This window comes from Nanorana parkeri, unplaced genomic scaffold (assembly GCF_000935625.1).
Source record: "Nanorana parkeri isolate BGI_ZX_2015 unplaced genomic scaffold, ASM93562v1 scaffold72, whole genome shotgun sequence".
Lineage (NCBI taxonomy): Eukaryota > Metazoa > Chordata > Amphibia > Anura > Dicroglossidae > Nanorana > Nanorana parkeri.
In genome coordinates this window covers 1,913,496-1,933,212 of record NW_017306340.1, presented here as the reverse complement: position 1 = coordinate 1,933,212, position 19,717 = coordinate 1,913,496, and the positions used below count along the sequence as shown (strand labels likewise).

The following is a 19,717-nucleotide window of genomic DNA, read 5'->3' as shown; positions in this document are numbered from 1 at the left end:
GATCGCTCAATCCTTGATCTATATAGAGCCAAATCTATAGAGCCAAATCTATAGAGCCAAATCTATAGAGCCGATCTATAGAGCTGAAGTGTGACAGTTGCAGTGTTCCGTGCCGGCTCTAAGTATTGGGAAAGGTACATTTTTCTCTCTCAATACTTCTCCTTTAATAGAACTGAGATGACTAATTACAGTCACAATGGTATGAAGACCGTAGATCCGATTTTATACACCCAGAGAGAATTGTGTTTACAATGTGTGACCGTCACACACTATTAACATAGACTCTGACCTACATACCAGCACAATAAAAGACCCTGATGAGAGAGCTTTAACTTGCATGAGAGAAATATGGCTGCCATTTCTGGCTTCCTACTGAAAATTCTAGTTGACAGGTTTAGCACTACTGAGTCATAGATCAGGCACAAGCATGCAGCAAGTGAAAGTAGGAGAAATATAGAATTTCTTATTCCCAGACCTGTCACTTAGAAAACATTGAAACCACTGGATCACCTGATTCTTCAGTCGTGTGGCACTGACAGCCCACCTCTCTCCTCTGCTCCATCTGTGGAATGTCCCTCTACACTGTATTAGACGTGATGACGACACGGATCGTGAGACCACCAGAGCCCAGGGGGGAGAAGAGGCTACAGGGACCGGTCTAGAAGCCAAGTGGGACTAAGGATCGGGTGATTATAGTTTCTTTACTTTAAAACAAAAAAGTAGCAGCTGACCCTCGCAGTGCGTGTTCACTTTTCAAATTCCTGGAGTTCCCCTTTAATCCTTAGGATGCATAAGCTACCTGCTAAGTTCTGCCACCCAGGAAATACTTTAGCGTGCCAGTCCACCCCACTCTCTCTTTTGCAGTAATCAGGTGATCGTGGCACGCGCCTCCTTATGAAGCTGGGACAACCTCCTTGCTGACGCAGATAGACACAGAAAACAAAATGGCAGTACTAATAGGTTTCACACAGGCACCAATCAGATTGAAACCTTCCATGGAGGTGTGAATGAGACTGGTGACACAGGGAGCAGAGATAGAAGATGTTACACTGCACAGGCTTCATGATATATACTCCCACTGCCCCCCTACTGACCCTGTAAGGTGGTCTCTGTGCGCTGGGTATGAAGTGGATTCCAGAAATCCCTGATCCTGGTAAACTGAACCTTTAGATTTTAGCACAGCTGCAGTGTGCTGGGTAGTATTAGTGAGTGAATGACCTTAGTCTGGAATTGTTCTTTAAACCTTGACTGGCCGTGGAATCAATTGATGGCTAATTATATCTCCTGAGGGCAAGCACCAGTGCCAAGATCTCCTGCCCACCACAAAAAAAAAAAGTTTTGAGGTCAGTGGCCATTAAGGGATCATGTACTAAGACCAATATGGTGGCTTACATTGCACATCTTTCTGAAAATGCTAATTGCCTGGCTGTCTTTGGCCACAATAAGTCTATGATCTAGAAGAAAAATACGGCTACAGAGAGTCAGAAAAAAATATTCATAGGCACCACTTGGCCATATTACATTGCCTGCAACTTGAAATCAACATCTGATACGGTTATGTACCCCAAAGTGACACTAAACCTTGAAAATACATTCAAGTACCTGAACTATTAACAAAATGCATCTTATTTGTGCATCACTCGGCTGGAGATCCTGAAATCATCTCTGAATTCATGCTGATACTGTCATTCCTTCTGGAGGGTGGCTACTTTTGTTCCCCATGGTCCCTGTGAGTGGTGTAAAGAAGCCACCGCTCCAAGCTCGCTCTCGTGATGGACTACAATCTCAGGTTTAGTTTACTAATTTGTATTAAAAGGAGAACTATGGGGTCAGTGCTTTTCCCCTTAGTTCTCCTTAGGGTAACGGGAGGACACAAACTAGCGTCCTCCCGTTACCCAAAGCTTAGTATATCGCGAGCTACAGCTCGCGGTATACTGAGACGCCGGAGCGGATCCCGACATGGACGTCGAGATCCGCCCAGCTGCGTGAGTCACAGCTGGCTCTGCCTATCTAGAGGCAGACCCAGCTGTACCCGGCCCCTCCCCCGTTCGTTCCGCCAGTCAGCGCTGGAGGATTGTAGCGGGGAGAGGGGAATGCAGCCTCTCCCCCTGTCACGGCAGAGAGCCGTGACGGGATCGAGAGGTGAGCGAACCCGGTATGTGTTCGCTCACCTCCCGATCTACTGAGCCGACCTGTGACAGTGTCATTGTCACAGGTCGGCTAGAACTATGAGGTGAGTGGAAATCACTCATCTCATAGTTCTCCTTTAAGATTGTAATCCATCACAGGAGCGAGCTTGGAGTGGTGACTACTTTACAACACGCACAGGGACTATGGGTAACAAAAGTAGCCGCCCTCCAGAAGGAAGGACAGTGTCAGCACCAATTCAGAGATGATTTGAGGATCTACAGCCCAGTGATACACAAATAAGATACATTGTTGTTATTAGTTCAGGTACTTGAATGCATTATTAAGATTTAACTCCTGAATTTGGTGTCACTTCAAACCCTAGAAAACACATACAAGGGAACTGTTGTACCTGTCATGTACAATTCATCGCATGATGCTGCAATTTCCTAATTCAGCTTTGTTGTGTCACCAGCCTGCTCATTGGCCTAGATTTATTACACAAATCAGCACGTTTCATCTTTCCGCTCTTCCACTACATGCAAAGTATAGAAGAAGAATACCTAAAGAAACACTAAATTGTCAGGAGATTATCCAGAATATACATTCATTTTTTCTTTGCCTTATTTTACCTCCTTTTATATTTTTCTCCAAATTTACATGGAGAACAAGCTGTCCAGCAAAAGTGACAGGGGATGGGACAAACTATGGGTCCATTCACACCAGAGACTGAACAGAGAGGTTTGTTGTACTCCTTACCGGACAGCCCCGAATATGGGGAAGGGTGCTATGCCTGATGAAGGGACCCTGTGTGGTCCCGAAAGCGCTTGTGTATTTGGCATAAGTTCTGTATAAATCTACGATTGATTATCCTTGAAGGAGTCTGGTGTGCTGGTGACATTATATTATCATTCACACCAGAGGGCGCACATTAAAGAACAACTCGGGGCAGAAATAATCCTAACCCTTGCAGTGTGGGTTACCTCTGCACTCATATATATATATACTCACCTGATATGGTTGGCTGCTAGACCAGTCCCTGCAGTCTGTATCCTCCTCTGCCCTGGCGGTCCAAGGTCCTGCGAGTCATCACATCCTATACATATTGGACGTGGGGATGAGAACGAAATAGAGCACTTAGCCCTTGCAGCGTGGGTGAGTAGCCCCACTGCAAAAGTAGCCCCTCCCTCTCCTCCAATCACAGAATGCCTTGTGTTCATTGCAATAATACAAAACATTTTGTGAATGGAGGATAGTGAGAAGAGGCAAACGATGTGACTGGAGCTATGTACAGTGGTACCTCGGTCCACGAACGCTTCACGAACAGGAAGTTCGACAAAATTTTGCTCCCATTCGCGAACTCCGCATCGGGTAACGAACACAACCGCAGCCATCTTCCCTGCTCTGACATAAGGTCGTGGCCTCCTCTAGTTCGAGATCGCGGTCTGATCACAGTTTGATTCAGTTCGCGACCAGAATCGTGGAACAAATTAAGCTTGTGAACCGAGGTACCACTGTACTGCTCAAGTCACATCTCTCCCTCTCCTGAGTGCCCGGAAGCTCAGCGTTGTGTACAGGCTATGAGCTAATAGGTGAGATTTTTATACTTTGCCACCATACTCAACACATAACACCCAGCTTTTTAATGATAAGTTACACATCAGGTGCAGTGTGTAAATTATCATTCTGCCCCGAGTGTGGCTTTAAGACACTCAATCTTTTCACTGACAAAACCCATGAATGACCGTTGCCATAAAACAGGATCATGTGTTTGAGGCCTTGCATGCAAGGACAACACTCCTCAGTATACATGTACAACACTGGGAGTAGTAGTAGTAGTATTCATCTGCGTAGGACTATTCTCATCACTTATTCATCAGTACAAATAATGGAACTGTGCATTAGTGAGGACATCTAATAGATGCTTATTTCAAACCAGCATGTGATGAGCTAGGGAAACATTTTAAGAATATATTGATTAACCTTGAATAACCTGCCAGCCGTTCAAAGCAAGCCCAAATGCCCAAATAGCTTAATGAAAGAAAGAGGGAAATATTGGAAATGTAGCCAAGCGTGACAATCTTCTGAGCCATTTGACTTCAAGATGGGGGAAAAAAAAAAAATGTAAGTGAATCATTTGTGTCTAATACAGAATTCTAAAAGGGAGTTGTACATTTTATATTAAGATCTACAGTACAGGCCGTCCCCCGAGTTACATACGACTCCTACTTACAAATGGGGCTATTACTGTACAGCAGGGGTAGTTGTAATGCTACCGCGCTCCTGCCGACGAGGACTGCCCGCCTTTTTGGGTCTGGTTCGAAGTACTTAGTACGGCCGTGCACGCAGCACGGAGCTGTACGTTCCGGCCGTTTCTCGTGTGAATGAGGCCTTAAAGCCCCAATGTTGATGATATGTTTAATTGATCTAAATATATATACTGCACACTCATCTAATGATTTCCAATGAATATATTGACACCTTGCGCTTAGATGCTTTTATCTGCAGTCAGTTCAGCTGCATTTAGAAAAAAATAGAAGTCAGGTGCGTCCTGTTTCCGTGGACAAAGGACAGATGCATCTGAAAGCATACGGGTGTAAACGCACATTTGAAGCATCTAGCTGCACAAACAAAGGATCTAGCCTGGCAGATTTTGCAGAAAAACATGAGTGGCAAGTGTGAATGAAGCCGAAGATGTACCAAAAGTCTTCTCAAAGCTTGATGTACACATTGTCATCAGACTAGTGCTTACAGAACAAATCCGGTGTGAACTAGGTTTAATGGATTTTTCTTTCCCCTCAGTGAATGTTTTTCATGTTCTGCTGACAGAATTACAGTGCTAGTCATGTACAAATTGTATTCAAACAAGGCGCCATTACATTTTACCGCCTTTCATTACACCCAACACAAAGAAGTTTTCTCAAAGACTGTCACACTGTCAAATAAACCCGATGTTCACAACTAACAATTCACAACATTCCTTTCATTTCCACAGACAGCACCGGAGTTTAAATACCAGTTCTGACATTATTACCACGCACCGCCCTCTACTTGTTTATAAGAGGAACAAACGTATTTATCTTTTCAATGACTTCATGAAGTGCAAACACGTCACTCCCTGTGAAATGGCTTCTCTACAACTTAAAGTGACAGCATCGCTCCTGTAATAGAAGAATGAATACCCACCACACCGGCATGCAGCGACTCCGAACAGGTTTCTGCAAATTGGGTAGCATTTGACACATGCGGGAGTGTCAAATGTGGTGTCCCCTACTCATGGCTCCTCCCGCCACTGTCTATACACAAAGATGTCACTCAATCACTCCAATCCCCCATCCATGATGTTTAGTGTAGAATCTCCCCTGACAGTTATTGGTTTTTGACAGCCGGAACCCACAGCTATTAGAATATCCAAACTGTTGAGGCGGCTGGTGTTGACAGGTTTGCTCTCAAAATACCTGAACAATCTGATTGGACGCAGAACTGTTCAGGTATTTTGAGAGCCAGCGGGGCCGACTAGCAAGATCCTGAAGCTTGGCCCAGTGGGAGATTCCTCCATCCACACAGTTTAGGGTAGATGGAGGAATCTGTTGCATCTTTTCCATCTGACCATAGAACATCTGCAGATAATCTATAGGTGTATGGCCAGCTTAAAGCCGAAAAGACCTATTGCAAGACTCTGACATACACAAGATGAAATGCAACCAATATCCTCACTTGCCATAAACATAAGTTCTAGTGAACAAAGTAACCAGTACAAAGGGGCTTCGATCAGTCATCCTGTAACACAAACCTAAGAGCGATTCCTTTCTCACCTGACATGAACATCTCCTGTTGCATGTCAAACTCTCTATAGACAGTTATCCTGATGCCCTGGCTCACTGCCATATCATCATCAGCAGAAAAGCAGAACGCATTATTGATGCAAACAAACAAAACAATGTAAATATATTATATAAGAAGTTATCACCAAGTTTCAATGGGTGGACAATTTCTTATTGTATAAGAAGTTATTAATAAATACATTTATAAAATATCTGTATTATATTCCTCCCAGGGGTGAAAACCTACTGGAAGTTCATCCTTGTGTGTAGGAGTGCAGGGACACATTAGAGCTCCTCTGACAGACTAATATGAATGGATCAATGTATTCTGAGTATGTAGAACTATGTATTCATATTTGCACAGAATACATAAGAGTATAAATATTGGAAATAAGTACAAAGAATGATTGTTTTTCTTATTTAATGAAAATGTTTTCATCTGAAATATTGCAATCAAACGAGTCAAACATACACCTGAGCCAAAACACAGCGGGACCAGCTACAGTTTTAGCAGCAATACTGCACTCCTAAAGGCAGATTCATACCAACAATCTCAGTGTTCCAAAGTCAGACAAAACGGAAACCATCTAGGATGAACCTTTTCACATTGTGGAATTAAAGGAGAAGTATTGGGTAAAATTCAAAATGTATTCAAAATGTACTTTGCAATACTTAGAGCTGACGTGCGACACTGCAGCACATGTCGGCTTCATAGATCGAGAACTGAGCAATCACAAACCGTGGCTTCTCCCTGGAGAGAGCGGTGACTGTCAGTTATTACTCCACGCAGGGATTCACCCCTCTCTGTTACTCCAGTGCTCATTGGACAAACAGGGGAGGGGAGGGGGCGGGCCTCTAGAAAGGCAGAGCCGGCTGTCAATCAGGCGGCGGATGTATACAGACAATATTGTCGGGATCTGTCCCTGCTGCAGCACGGTTTTGCCCCGTCAGCATATAGCGGGCAAAGGCCTGCTACGTGCTGAGTTTTGGGTCACAGGAGGACATTAGTAAATGTCCTCCTGTGACCCTAAAGAGAACTATGGCAAAAAAAAAAGTTTAGTTATAGTTCTCTTTTAAAGTATCTCGTCAAACTTTTTTTTTTTTTACATTTTGGTTAGAGTATGACAGGGGTGGACAAATGAATATGGAATTCAGGAACCAGTATTTGCAATCCAGGAGCCTGCAGACTTTATTCTAGGAGCCAGGCCCATTGACAACTAGGAAAATGCTCAAACGTTTGGCTCCAGATGTCATTTTTAAGTAGCATTGGCTACCCGTCTCCTGGGATTTGTACAGACCTGGAAGAAGCAATGGTTCAATACCACTTCTGTGTTTTTTGTGTGCAGTCCATGTCCAATTGTAGAGATTTTCCTTCACTTTCTGTTCCAGACACACAACAGGAAGCGAGTGGAAATCTCCCAAAACGTACAGGAATGTCTCCTTAGACAGTTGTCACTGGAACAGGTGTCCACATTGGAAAATTTCCATTACCTCCTGTACAGACCTTTTTTTACCTCCTGTAAAAAAAGAAGGTCAGCACGACAGAGAAAGAGGAAGAGTAAAGCTGCCCATACACATTAGGGTATTTCTCATTCAGACCTGCGGGCTGAAGGAGGGAAATATTTTGGTTGACCCCTTCCAATCTAAACAGCCTGGATGGAGGAATCCTCCCTGCTGGCTAATGCATTCAGATATCTGTCAGAATACCTGAACACTGATCAGCCGACATTTTTTACCGACTTCCTGCAGACTTGTTGAGCCTGGTGGTGTCGGCAGGGCCAACACAGAATCAACTTTAGCAGATTCAGCAGGAAACTGTCAAAATTCAACCCGTGTGTGTCTAGCTTAAAACATAAAGCCAAAACTTTTTTTCGTTTTGGATGGAGTGGAGAAGTATTAGAACACCTGTGAGTGACAGCTGGCTCTTCCTATCGAGAGGCAGAGCCAGCTGTGCCCGCCCTCTCCCCCGTCCGTTCCTCCAGTCAGTGCTGGAGGATCAGAACGGGGAGGAATCCCTACGGGGAGGAATCCCTGCGGGGAGCGGTGACTGACAGTCACTGCTCTCTGCAGGGAGATGATCGAGAAGCGGGCGACAGCTCACTTCCTGATCTATTGAGCTGAGATGGGAGTTTCATTGTCCCACTTTGGCTCAAACTACGAGGATGAGTGATTTTCACTCACCTCATATTCTCCTTTAAGTCCTACCAGCAGGGATAAAGGCTGCACTAAAGACCTGTCAGCGGTTCTTACCCTTCTCTACTCTATACAAAACCTAACACTATACACTATGGAACTTTCAGTTCAGATACAAGTCAGTGACGCTGATGATGCTCCAGAAATAAAGAATCCCAGAAGGGTGGAAGGTCTGCACATAACTAATATTCCCGGATATAATCAGCTTGACATAAAAAGGGTGGGATTGGCTCTCGGAAGTTTAGCGTATATTAGATGCCTTTCATGGATTCAGCAGAGGTATACAAAGCACAACTAAACCCAAACCTAACAATTCAGAAAAAGAAATGCACAAACGGATACTTTTGTTGGATCACTAGCACCCCAATCTGTATCAGCTTCAGAGCCATGATCAGTTATAGCAGAAACGACGACAAACCAGTACCGGAATATCTCTCTCTACTCCTTACCAAACTAAATTAGGGGAAGCACATGCTTGGCTTCATAATCATGGTTCATGCAAAATGACACACATATGCAAGCATACCAATCACTAAAACCCTACTAAAAAGGACGTCCCAAGCAACAGAAGGGACCTTAGGGACACATGTGCCTCAAAGGGCTCATTCAGGCAGGCATACACATCTATACAGCGTGTACGCCTGTAAAAAGACCTGTTTACAGAAGGGACAGGTGCTTCAAGTAATTGTGTGCAGCAGCCTATTCTTCCCTATGGGAGGACGTGACTGCACGCAATTACATGCTGTCATATGCACACCCGAACCTGCACATCCGTGTGGGTCCGGGTGTCAGCATAGTGCAGCGGGTCTTCTTACAGGCGTGTACGCCACACAGACATGTACACCTGTCTGAATGAGCCCATAGTCTGTGGCCGAGTACAATGACACAGTGGTGGCAGGTAACTGAGCCACCTTCACAGACATAGCACCAATGTTTGTTTGCATACACAGAGGACCCCATTCATCTCCATGGTTCAAGTGCATCTGAAACTGCAGGAGTAGGAAAGGTATAAAAGTCATCACATCTTTGATCTGTGTCACTGCTGGAGACATCCAGCCTCTTTATTTGTCCTGATTGCTGTCACTGGGAATGGAAGTGAGGGAAAATCCAAAACTGAGTTGTGCCTGGAACAGGAATAGAGGGGAATCTTCCAGTGAGAACATGTCCTGCTGAAAACTGTCTAAGACCTCATTCAGATGGGTGGCAGGCTCCACCGGAAGTGGTCCACAGTGTAGTAACAGTTGCCTGGCGTTCAGGAGGCGCCCCCACATAGTGCCGCCTCCTGAATGCAGTTTTTGTTTTTTTACCCCAATAGTCATTTTCAATTGCAATAACGTGGTTGCAGCACAGTGCCATTGATTGCAATACTTTGGCAAACAGGACATACTGTTTAACATTTTCTACACCCTTGGCATGTAAAGAAACCTGAACGTCCACTATTTTAAATTTCAGGTTGGCGGTCTCGGGGCAGTAAAAACACAGATCAACCATCTGATTTTACACAAGGCCACCCATGTAAACAAGGCCTTAGAGAGGATTTCCTTCACTTTGATTAGATTTCCCCTCACTTCCTGCTGTGTCTACAGGACAGAAGGTGAAGGAAATCTCCTGAAGGGGATACAGAGGGCAAGAAAAAAAATCCCAGAACTTAACCATTACCCTAATTCATCCAAAATGGATAGCTTTACATGTACTTAAACACAGGCTGTCATATATACGCAGCAGGGCCCGTTGCTGCTGCCATTACCTGCACAGCTATGTCCACTGAGGCACAAGAGTGGAACCAAGTTCTACTGTGGACATAATACTGCATCGGTGACAATGCACCTCGACTGCCCTATATGTGGGTCACTGCAAGGGTAACTTTTTCTTTACTTCCCAGTCTTCAGGTTTACCCCGCGTGTCTTCATGCCTTGAGGTGCGCTTTGTTAAGGCAGTCCATTCATTTTATAAAGGGCTGGCAACACACCTGAACACACAAAAAATATATCCACACCTTTTTTTTTCATTGCAGCACACCACAACACAAAGACGATTCACATTTATGTGGCGTGCTATAGCTCAGATGCATTGTACTGTCCGGTATACTTGTGCTGGGGTGCCGTTCATTCTAAAAGGCAGCACACATATAACCTCGCATTACTGCAATGTGCATGCGTGAATCACATGGGCCCTGAAGCAGCAAGCATGTTTATGTCATGACTGTTGTACAAGCCGGTCATCCCAGCTGCCATCTCACATCTATGAGTAACGACCTCATAGATCATACACCCCACACAGGGGTACTGCAGAGCCAAGTGTGGGCTCCCATCACTGCACACACAGCTCCTACTATACCCATTGTAGAACAGTACATAGCCAGCGCTGCTCCCCCCATACCCAGCACAGCTCGCTCCATACCCAGAGCACTCCATACCCAGCGCTGTTCCCTCCATGCCCATTGTAGAACAGTATATAGCCAGCACAGCTCGCTCCATAGCCAGAGCACTCCATACGCAGCACAGCTTCCCTTCATACCAAGCGCTGCTGCCTCCATGCCCATTGTAGAACAGTACATAGCCAGCACAGCTCCCCCCATACCCAGCACAGCTCGCTCCATACCCAGAGCACTCCATACCCAGCACAGCTCGCTCCATAGCCAGAGCACTCCATACGCAGCACAGCTTCCCTTCATACCAAGCGCTGCTGCCTCCATGCCCATTGTAGAACAGTATATAGCCAGCACAGCTCGCTCCATAGCCAGAGCACTCCATACGCAGCACAGCTTCCCTTCATACCAAGCGCTGCTGCCTCCATGCCCATTGTAGAACAGTATATAGCCAGCACAGCTCGCTCCATAGCCAGAGCACTCCATACGCAGCACAGCTTCCCTTCATACCAAGCGCTGCTGCCTCCATGCCCATTGTAGAACAGTATATAGCCAGCACAGCTCGCTCCATAGCCAGAGCACTCCATACGCAGCACAGCTTCCCTTCATACCAAGCGCTGCTGCCTCCATGCCCATTGTAGAACAGTATATAGCCAGCACAGCTCGCTCCATAGCCAGAGCACTCCATACGCAGCACAGCTTCCCTTCATACCAAGCGCTGCTGCCTCCATGCCCATTGTAGAACAGTATATAGCCAGCACAGCTCGCTCCATAGCCAGAGCACTCCATACGCAGCACAGCTTCCCTTCATACCAAGCGCTGCTGCCTCCATGCCCATTGTAGAACAGTATATAGCCAGCACAGCTCGCTCCATAGCCAGAGCACTCCATACGCAGCACAGCTTCCCTTCATACCAAGCGCTGCTGCCTCCATGCCCATTGTAGAACAGTATATAGCCAGCACAGCTCGCTCCATAGCCAGAGCACTCCATACGCAGCACAGCTTCCCTTCATACCAAGCGCTGCTGCCTCCATGCCCATTGTAGAACAGTATATAGCCAGCACAGCTCGCTCCATAGCCAGAGCACTCCATACGCAGCACAGCTTCCCTTCATACCAAGCGCTGCTGCCTCCATGCCCATTGTAGAACAGTATATAGCCAGCACAGCTCGCTCCATAGCCAGAGCACTCCATACGCAGCACAGCTTCCCTTCATACCAAGCGCTGCTGCCTCCATGCCCATTGTAGAACAGTATATAGCCAGCACAGCTCGCTCCATAGCCAGAGCACTCCATACGCAGCACAGCTTCCCTTCATACCAAGCGCTGCTGCCTCCATGCCCATTGTAGAACAGTATATAGCCAGCACAGCTCGCTCCATAGCCAGAGCACTCCATACGCAGCACAGCTTCCCTTCATACCAAGCGCTGCTGCCTCCATGCCCATTGTAGAACAGTATATAGCCAGCACAGCTCGCTCCATAGCCAGAGCACTCCATACGCAGCACAGCTTCCCTTCATACCAAGCGCTGCTGCCTCCATGCCCATTGTAGAACAGTATATAGCCAGCACAGCTCGCTCCATAGCCAGAGCACTCCATACGCAGCACAGCTTCCCTTCATACCAAGCGCTGCTGCCTCCATGCCCATTGTAGAACAGTATATAGCCAGCACAGCTCGCTCCATAGCCAGAGCACTCCATACGCAGCACAGCTTCCCTTCATACCAAGCGCTGCTGCCTCCATGCCCATTGTAGAACAGTATATAGCCAGCACAGCTCGCTCCATAGCCAGAGCACTCCATACGCAGCACAGCTTCCCTTCATACCAAGCGCTGCTGCCTCCATGCCCATTGTAGAACAGTATATAGCCAGCACAGCTCGCTCCATAGCCAGAGCACTCCATACGCAGCACAGCTTCCCTTCATACCAAGCGCTGCTGCCTCCATGCCCATTGTAGAACAGTATATAGCCAGCACAGCTCGCTCCATAGCCAGAGCACTCCATACGCAGCACAGCTTCCCTTCATACCAAGCGCTGCTGCCTCCATGCCCATTGTAGAACAGTATATAGCCAGCACAGCTCGCTCCATAGCCAGAGCACTCCATACGCAGCACAGCTTCCCTTCATACCAAGCGCTGCTGCCTCCATGCCCATTGTAGAACAGTATATAGCCAGCACAGCTCGCTCCATAGCCAGAGCACTCCATACGCAGCACAGCTTCCCTTCATACCAAGCGCTGCTGCCTCCATGCCCATTGTAGAACAGTATATAGCCAGCACAGCTCGCTCCATAGCCAGAGCACTCCATACGCAGCACAGCTTCCCTTCATACCAAGCGCTGCTGCCTCCATGCCCATTGTAGAACAGTATATAGCCAGCACAGCTCGCTCCATAGCCAGAGCACTCCATACGCAGCACAGCTTCCCTTCATACCAAGCGCTGCTGCCTCCATGCCCATTGTAGAACAGTATATAGCCAGCACAGCTCGCTCCATAGCCAGAGCACTCCATACGCAGCACAGCTTCCCTTCATACCAAGCGCTGCTGCCTCCATGCCCATTGTAGAACAGTATATAGCCAGCACAGCTCGCTCCATAGCCAGAGCACTCCATACGCAGCACAGCTTCCCTTCATACCAAGCGCTGCTGCCTCCATGCCCATTGTAGAACAGTATATAGCCAGCACAGCTCGCTCCATAGCCAGAGCACTCCATACGCAGCACAGCTTCCCTTCATACCAAGCGCTGCTGCCTCCATGCCCATTGTAGAACAGTATATAGCCAGCACAGCTCGCTCCATAGCCAGAGCACTCCATACGCAGCACAGCTTCCCTTCATACCAAGCGCTGCTGCCTCCATGCCCATTGTAGAACAGTATATAGCCAGCACAGCTCGCTCCATAGCCAGAGCACTCCATACGCAGCACAGCTTCCCTTCATACCAAGCGCTGCTGCCTCCATGCCCATTGTAGAACAGTATATAGCCAGCACAGCTCGCTCCATAGCCAGAGCACTCCATACGCAGCACAGCTTCCCTTCATACCAAGCGCTGCTGCCTCCATGCCCATTGTAGAACAGTATATAGCCAGCACAGCTCGCTCCATAGCCAGAGCACTCCATACGCAGCACAGCTTCCCTTCATACCAAGCGCTGCTGCCTCCATGCCCATTGTAGAACAGTATATAGCCAGCACAGCTCGCTCCATAGCCAGAGCACTCCATACGCAGCACAGCTTCCCTTCATACCAAGCGCTGCTGCCTCCATGCCCATTGTAGAACAGTATATAGCCAGCACAGCTCGCTCCATAGCCAGAGCACTCCATACGCAGCACAGCTTCCCTTCATACCAAGCGCTGCTGCCTCCATGCCCATTGTAGAACAGTATATAGCCAGCACAGCTCGCTCCATAGCCAGAGCACTCCATACGCAGCACAGCTTCCCTTCATACCAAGCGCTGCTGCCTCCATGCCCATTGTAGAACAGTATATAGCCAGCACAGCTCGCTCCATAGCCAGAGCACTCCATACGCAGCACAGCTTCCCTTCATACCAAGCGCTGCTGCCTCCATGCCCATTGTAGAACAGTATATAGCCAGCACAGCTCGCTCCATAGCCAGAGCACTCCATACGCAGCACAGCTTCCCTTCATACCAAGCGCTGCTGCCTCCATGCCCATTGTAGAACAGTATATAGCCAGCACAGCTCGCTCCATAGCCAGAGCACTCCATACGCAGCACAGCTTCCCTTCATACCAAGCGCTGCTGCCTCCATGCCCATTGTAGAACAGTATATAGCCAGCACAGCTCGCTCCATAGCCAGAGCACTCCATACGCAGCACAGCTTCCCTTCATACCAAGCGCTGCTGCCTCCATGCCCATTGTAGAACAGTATATAGCCAGCACAGCTCGCTCCATAGCCAGAGCACTCCATACGCAGCACAGCTTCCCTTCATACCAAGCGCTGCTGCCTCCATGCCCATTGTAGAACAGTATATAGCCAGCACAGCTCGCTCCATAGCCAGAGCACTCCATACGCAGCACAGCTTCCCTTCATACCAAGCGCTGCTGCCTCCATGCCCATTGTAGAACAGTATATAGCCAGCACAGCTCGCTCCATAGCCAGAGCACTCCATACGCAGCACAGCTTCCCTTCATACCAAGCGCTGCTGCCTCCATGCCCATTGTAGAACAGTATATAGCCAGCACAGCTCGCTCCATAGCCAGAGCACTCCATACGCAGCACAGCTTCCCTTCATACCAAGCGCTGCTGCCTCCATGCCCATTGTAGAACAGTATATAGCCAGCACAGCTCGCTCCATAGCCAGAGCACTCCATACGCAGCACAGCTTCCCTTCATACCAAGCGCTGCTGCCTCCATGCCCATTGTAGAACAGTATATAGCCAGCACAGCTCGCTCCATAGCCAGAGCACTCCATACGCAGCACAGCTTCCCTTCATACCAAGCGCTGCTGCCTCCATGCCCATTGTAGAACAGTATATAGCCAGCACAGCTCGCTCCATAGCCAGAGCACTCCATACGCAGCACAGCTTCCCTTCATACCAAGCGCTGCTGCCTCCATGCCCATTGTAGAACAGTATATAGCCAGCACAGCTCGCTCCATAGCCAGAGCACTCCATACGCAGCACAGCTTCCCTTCATACCAAGCGCTGCTGCCTCCATGCCCATTGTAGAACAGTATATAGCCAGCACAGCTCGCTCCATAGCCAGAGCACTCCATACGCAGCACAGCTTCCCTTCATACCAAGCGCTGCTGCCTCCATGCCCATTGTAGAACAGTATATAGCCAGCACAGCTCGCTCCATAGCCAGAGCACTCCATACGCAGCACAGCTTCCCTTCATACCAAGCGCTGCTGCCTCCATGCCCATTGTAGAACAGTACATAGCCAGCACAGCTCCCCCCATACCCAGCACAGCTCGCTCCATACCCAGAGCACTCCATCCCCAGCACAACTCCCTCCTTGCCCATTGTAGAACAGTACATACCCAGCACAGCTCCCTCCATACCCTTTGTAGAACAGTACATACCCAGAGCACTCCACACGCAGCACAGCTCCCTCCATACACATTGTAGAGCAGTGCATATCCGTACAGACAGTACAGACCCAGCACAGCTCCCTACATACCCTTTGTAGAACAGTACAGACCCAGCACAGCTCCCTCCATACCACTTGTAGAACAGTACAGACCCAGCACAGCTCCCTCCACACACAGCTCCCTCCATAACCATTGTGGAACAGTGCAGACCCAGCACAGCTCCCTCCATACCACTTGTAGAACAGTACAGACCCAGCACAGCTCCCTCCATACCCATTGTAGAACAGTACAGACCCAGCACAGCTCCCTCCATACACATTGTGGAACAGTGCATACCCAGCACAGCTCCCTCCATAACCATTGTGGAACAGTGCATACCCAGCACAGCTCCCTCCATACCCATTGTAGAACAGTGCATACCCAGCACAGCTCCCTCCATACCCATTGTGGAACAGTGCATACCCAGCACAGCTCCCTCCATACCCATTGTAGAGCAGTACATACCCAGCAGAGCTCGCAGGTGTTTCAGCCGGGTGGGTACGTCCTTCTTTGGGTCCAGAACTTTCTGTGTAGATTTCTTGAGGTCTCCATGACTTCGTCGGGAAAACATACCGCTCAGGGCAGAAGCTCAGCAGTGTAGACGGACGCTGTGACAAGGGTGATGGGCTACCTGATAATCCCAGGCTCCCTCACTGGTAGCGCAGCATGTCCCCCACCACACACACACACACACACACACACACACACACACAATGACGGCCACTGGGGAGGATAGGGATAACAGTCGCTGCCTTTCTTGGCTCTCTCTGGTGCTGTGCAGTGTCCCCCTGCCCCCAGCCTGCCTTTCCCGGCTGTCTGGCCTCTCTTCGTCCCCGGGGTGTGTAAACACGGAACTGACCAGCAATAACGTCAGACCAGTGCGGGGAGGGGAAGGAGCCCAATGCGGAAGGACTGCTGGAGCCGTGCGTTCCAAACCTCATTCCACACAACCCAGCGGGAACCGTGTGGTTAAACAGAGGCCTGGGACGCATGGCGGAGCGGCCGCTGATTGGATGACTGTCAAGGAGAGGCGTGGATTACAATGAGCCGCTGTCAGTCTGACCTAAAGAAAGGCAATCTGCTTCCACCTGCAGGAGGGCGGTCATTCATTACTTCTTATTCACACGGTTTAAGGCTGATCAGCAGGAAAAACAACTAAATACATATATAGGAACTCTCCTATGTGTCAAATAATGGAAATGTATGTGTATCCAGATTTACACAGCCTTGCTGCACAGCTAGCCAAGTGACCTGACTTTTATATGCTGCAGTTAAGCAACAAAGTCTGGTCCATTATCTGCCATCAGCCTCACATTGGACAGTAAGGACGCAAAATTAAACTGACTAGGTCATCTCTATGTTCTATGCTGTCAGTCAGAAAAAAAAACAGCATAGGAATGCATAGCTAGATTCTTATTGGCTATTTCACTTTTCAATAGCCAATAGCAAACTAGCTATTGCACCCACCCACTGCTGCTGTCAATCATTGTTATCCTTACCATCCATGCGTTAGAAGACAAGCGGGGAGGGGGAGACATGCATTTAGTTATCGATGAGTCATTCAGGGGAGCTGATGGAACCTGTCTGCCCTTTTTTACAGAACATAAGTCTTGTGCTTTTGACTTTGTTATAGCCTCAACAGGAAGTGAGAGGAAATCCATCCAAAGACAGGGAAATCCCTGGTGGTCAGTAGTGATGAGGCTGGGCATGGTGCAGTTCGCCTGATTTAGCCAAAGCCTGCTCAAAACTGTGACTGCCACCCCTTCCTCCTGACACAATCAGTCGAAAAGAGGAGCATTCCCTGTCCTGCAGCTATACATCACAAAGAGACTAGGAATGCCTGCGCCATAACTGCCACCACTAGGTTGGGAGGAGGTGGTCACAGTTTGGAGCTGCTTGGGCGAATTTAGGCAAACAGGGTTCACAGCAAGCCCATGCTCATCTCTTGTGGTCAGAAGGATCACCAGAACTAGTCTCCTCATTGGAAGAGTTTGTTCCTGTTCCGATGACAACTCAAAATTTGGGATTTTCTTTCATTTTCAGTGGCAACGGTCACCAGGGCAAACAGGGTGAATCAACCTAACGGATATAAAGACAGCGATAAAAACCTGGCAGGTCTTCTAATCCCTCTCTACTCTATCCAGAACTGAAAAGAAAAAAAGTTTTGGCTTCAGTCGCACTTTAAATGGCTTTGGCAAAACCACAAGATTACAGAAACAAGCCTTTAAAAACAATCAAATTACTCTTTAATTTGGGCCATACCATTGACATGCAATACATTCCAGACATACAAGGACATGTAGCGTCATAAAGGATATCATTATTGAGTGATCTGTGTGTAGAAGGAATGTTGTTTAATTAGTGTTGTCCTAGCATGTTTTTCTCCAGCTGGATTTCCTCCTGTGATCAATAATGATGGGCTCGGGCGTGTTCGCAGCTCCACGTGCCGAGCCCGCCAGGAAGCTGACAGCTGACATTATCGGGAAATGTCTCAGTACCTGTGATTGGCGCTGCGGCGCTGTCAGCTGCCTGGCGGGCTCGGCACGTGGAGCTGTGAACACGCCCGAGCCCGTCACTAGTGATCAATATAGTTTAAATATATACCAGCATGACCAAGAGGGGGCGTCATTTGTGTTGTGTTGTAGATAAGTACCTTCAGTTTTATTTGGGGTATGCCCTATATTTACAATTTGCTATACAGTGATTTTGTTGATTCTTTCTAATTCAGAGGGTTTGGCCATTTATACGCTTATGGTACATGTATGTATCTTTTGCTGTAAGCTCTCACTGAGACATGGCGTGAATACAGAACTACAGTAAGCAGTAAACAATGAGTCAGGTAGGGGATCTAAACACCTGGTCTTCAAGCAGTTAAAGAGTGTACTGACTTTACCCTTTTATTTTAAAGACTTTCAGTATCCATCAGCATTGCAGCTTCCTTTACGTAATGACATTGTAAAGGGGTAAGCACGAGCACACTCTACACCTGAAGTATTCTGACTAATTTTTAAGTATGTCCATTTTTTTCTGTTACCAGAACAGGAATAATGTACGACATTCTTTAGCATCCCATTGTGCGTCCGCACAACAGATAGCAGTGATTACCTATATTAATGAACCTGTTGGAAACAAGTACATGGGTTTGCTGCAGGCACCACCATTTGGCATGCTGAGGCTAAAGTGTTCATACCAGACACACCACCCTCAGTGCATTACCCTAAAGGTGCCCATACACCTTACGACCATCGCACCTTTGTCTTGCGATGGTCGTAAGCTCATTGAAGTTCCATACACTGTACGATTCTCGTACGATCCCGGGATTTCCCGCGATTCTCGTACAAGAATCGTACAGTGTATGGGCACCTTAACACTGAGCCCGACAAAATCACTGCTACTGAGCTATTTGCCTGGCCACTTCACTTGTCACTCAAGCGGGCCAGTGGGTGAAGACTTTTGCTGGGGGTGGGCAGAGCTTGATGGGGAACTCTAAGAGAATAGTGCCCCATCATGTCTGCCTCCCTCGTGATTGACAGCAGGCAGTAGGTGGATTTAATAGCCAAGAGCCTTCTATCCATTCTCTGATCTGGGAAACAAAAGCAACACAGAGCGCCTCCATAGTGTAAAACTTTTATTTGATGAGTACAACACGCAAGTGAAAATGTACTTACACGAAAGCCAATGATCATAAGCGTAAAAGGAAACGATAAAATATAAAATCTACAGCAGGGGAAGTCTGAGGGGATCTCCAAATCAGCGTCCTCTGCTCCCGTATGTTTTTTAAAAAGGTCTACGCGTTTCAGGGGCATGTTTTATACTATGGAGGCGCTCTGTGTTGCTGTTGTTTCCCAGATCGATGGTCGTTGTTGACCGGTGGGAGCTGCCTCTATGGTGTACCAATGAACTTTACAGCCGGATTTCTCTGCAAACCGGGGGCGCCGGTATTGCTTTTTTCAGCATTCTCTGATCTCCTCTCCTGTTATTGAACTCAGAAGCGCTGATAAATGTGTCACTTCTGGGTTCTGATCTGTCATTCCCCGACCCCTAATGTCACCTTAAAGAGAACCTGTAAGCTATAAGATGCTATCACATATGAGAGCAATAAAGTTAATTACAAAAATAA

At 47.8% G+C, this 19,717-nt stretch overlaps 1 protein-coding gene across 1 annotated transcript in view; it reads right to left on the bottom strand.

Moving 5' to 3' along the window:
* Nucleotides 1-16,279, bottom strand: part of RALGAPA2 (Ral GTPase activating protein catalytic alpha subunit 2) — a 291,675-nt gene extending 275,396 nt beyond the window's left edge. Inside the window, 1 exon segment of the mRNA XM_018576654.1 lies at nucleotides 16,063-16,279. Within this exon segment, the coding sequence (XP_018432156.1) occupies nucleotides 16,063-16,168 (106 nt within the window). The 5' untranslated portion in view covers nucleotides 16,169-16,279.
* Between the last annotated feature and the right edge of the window lie 3,438 nt (nucleotides 16,280-19,717).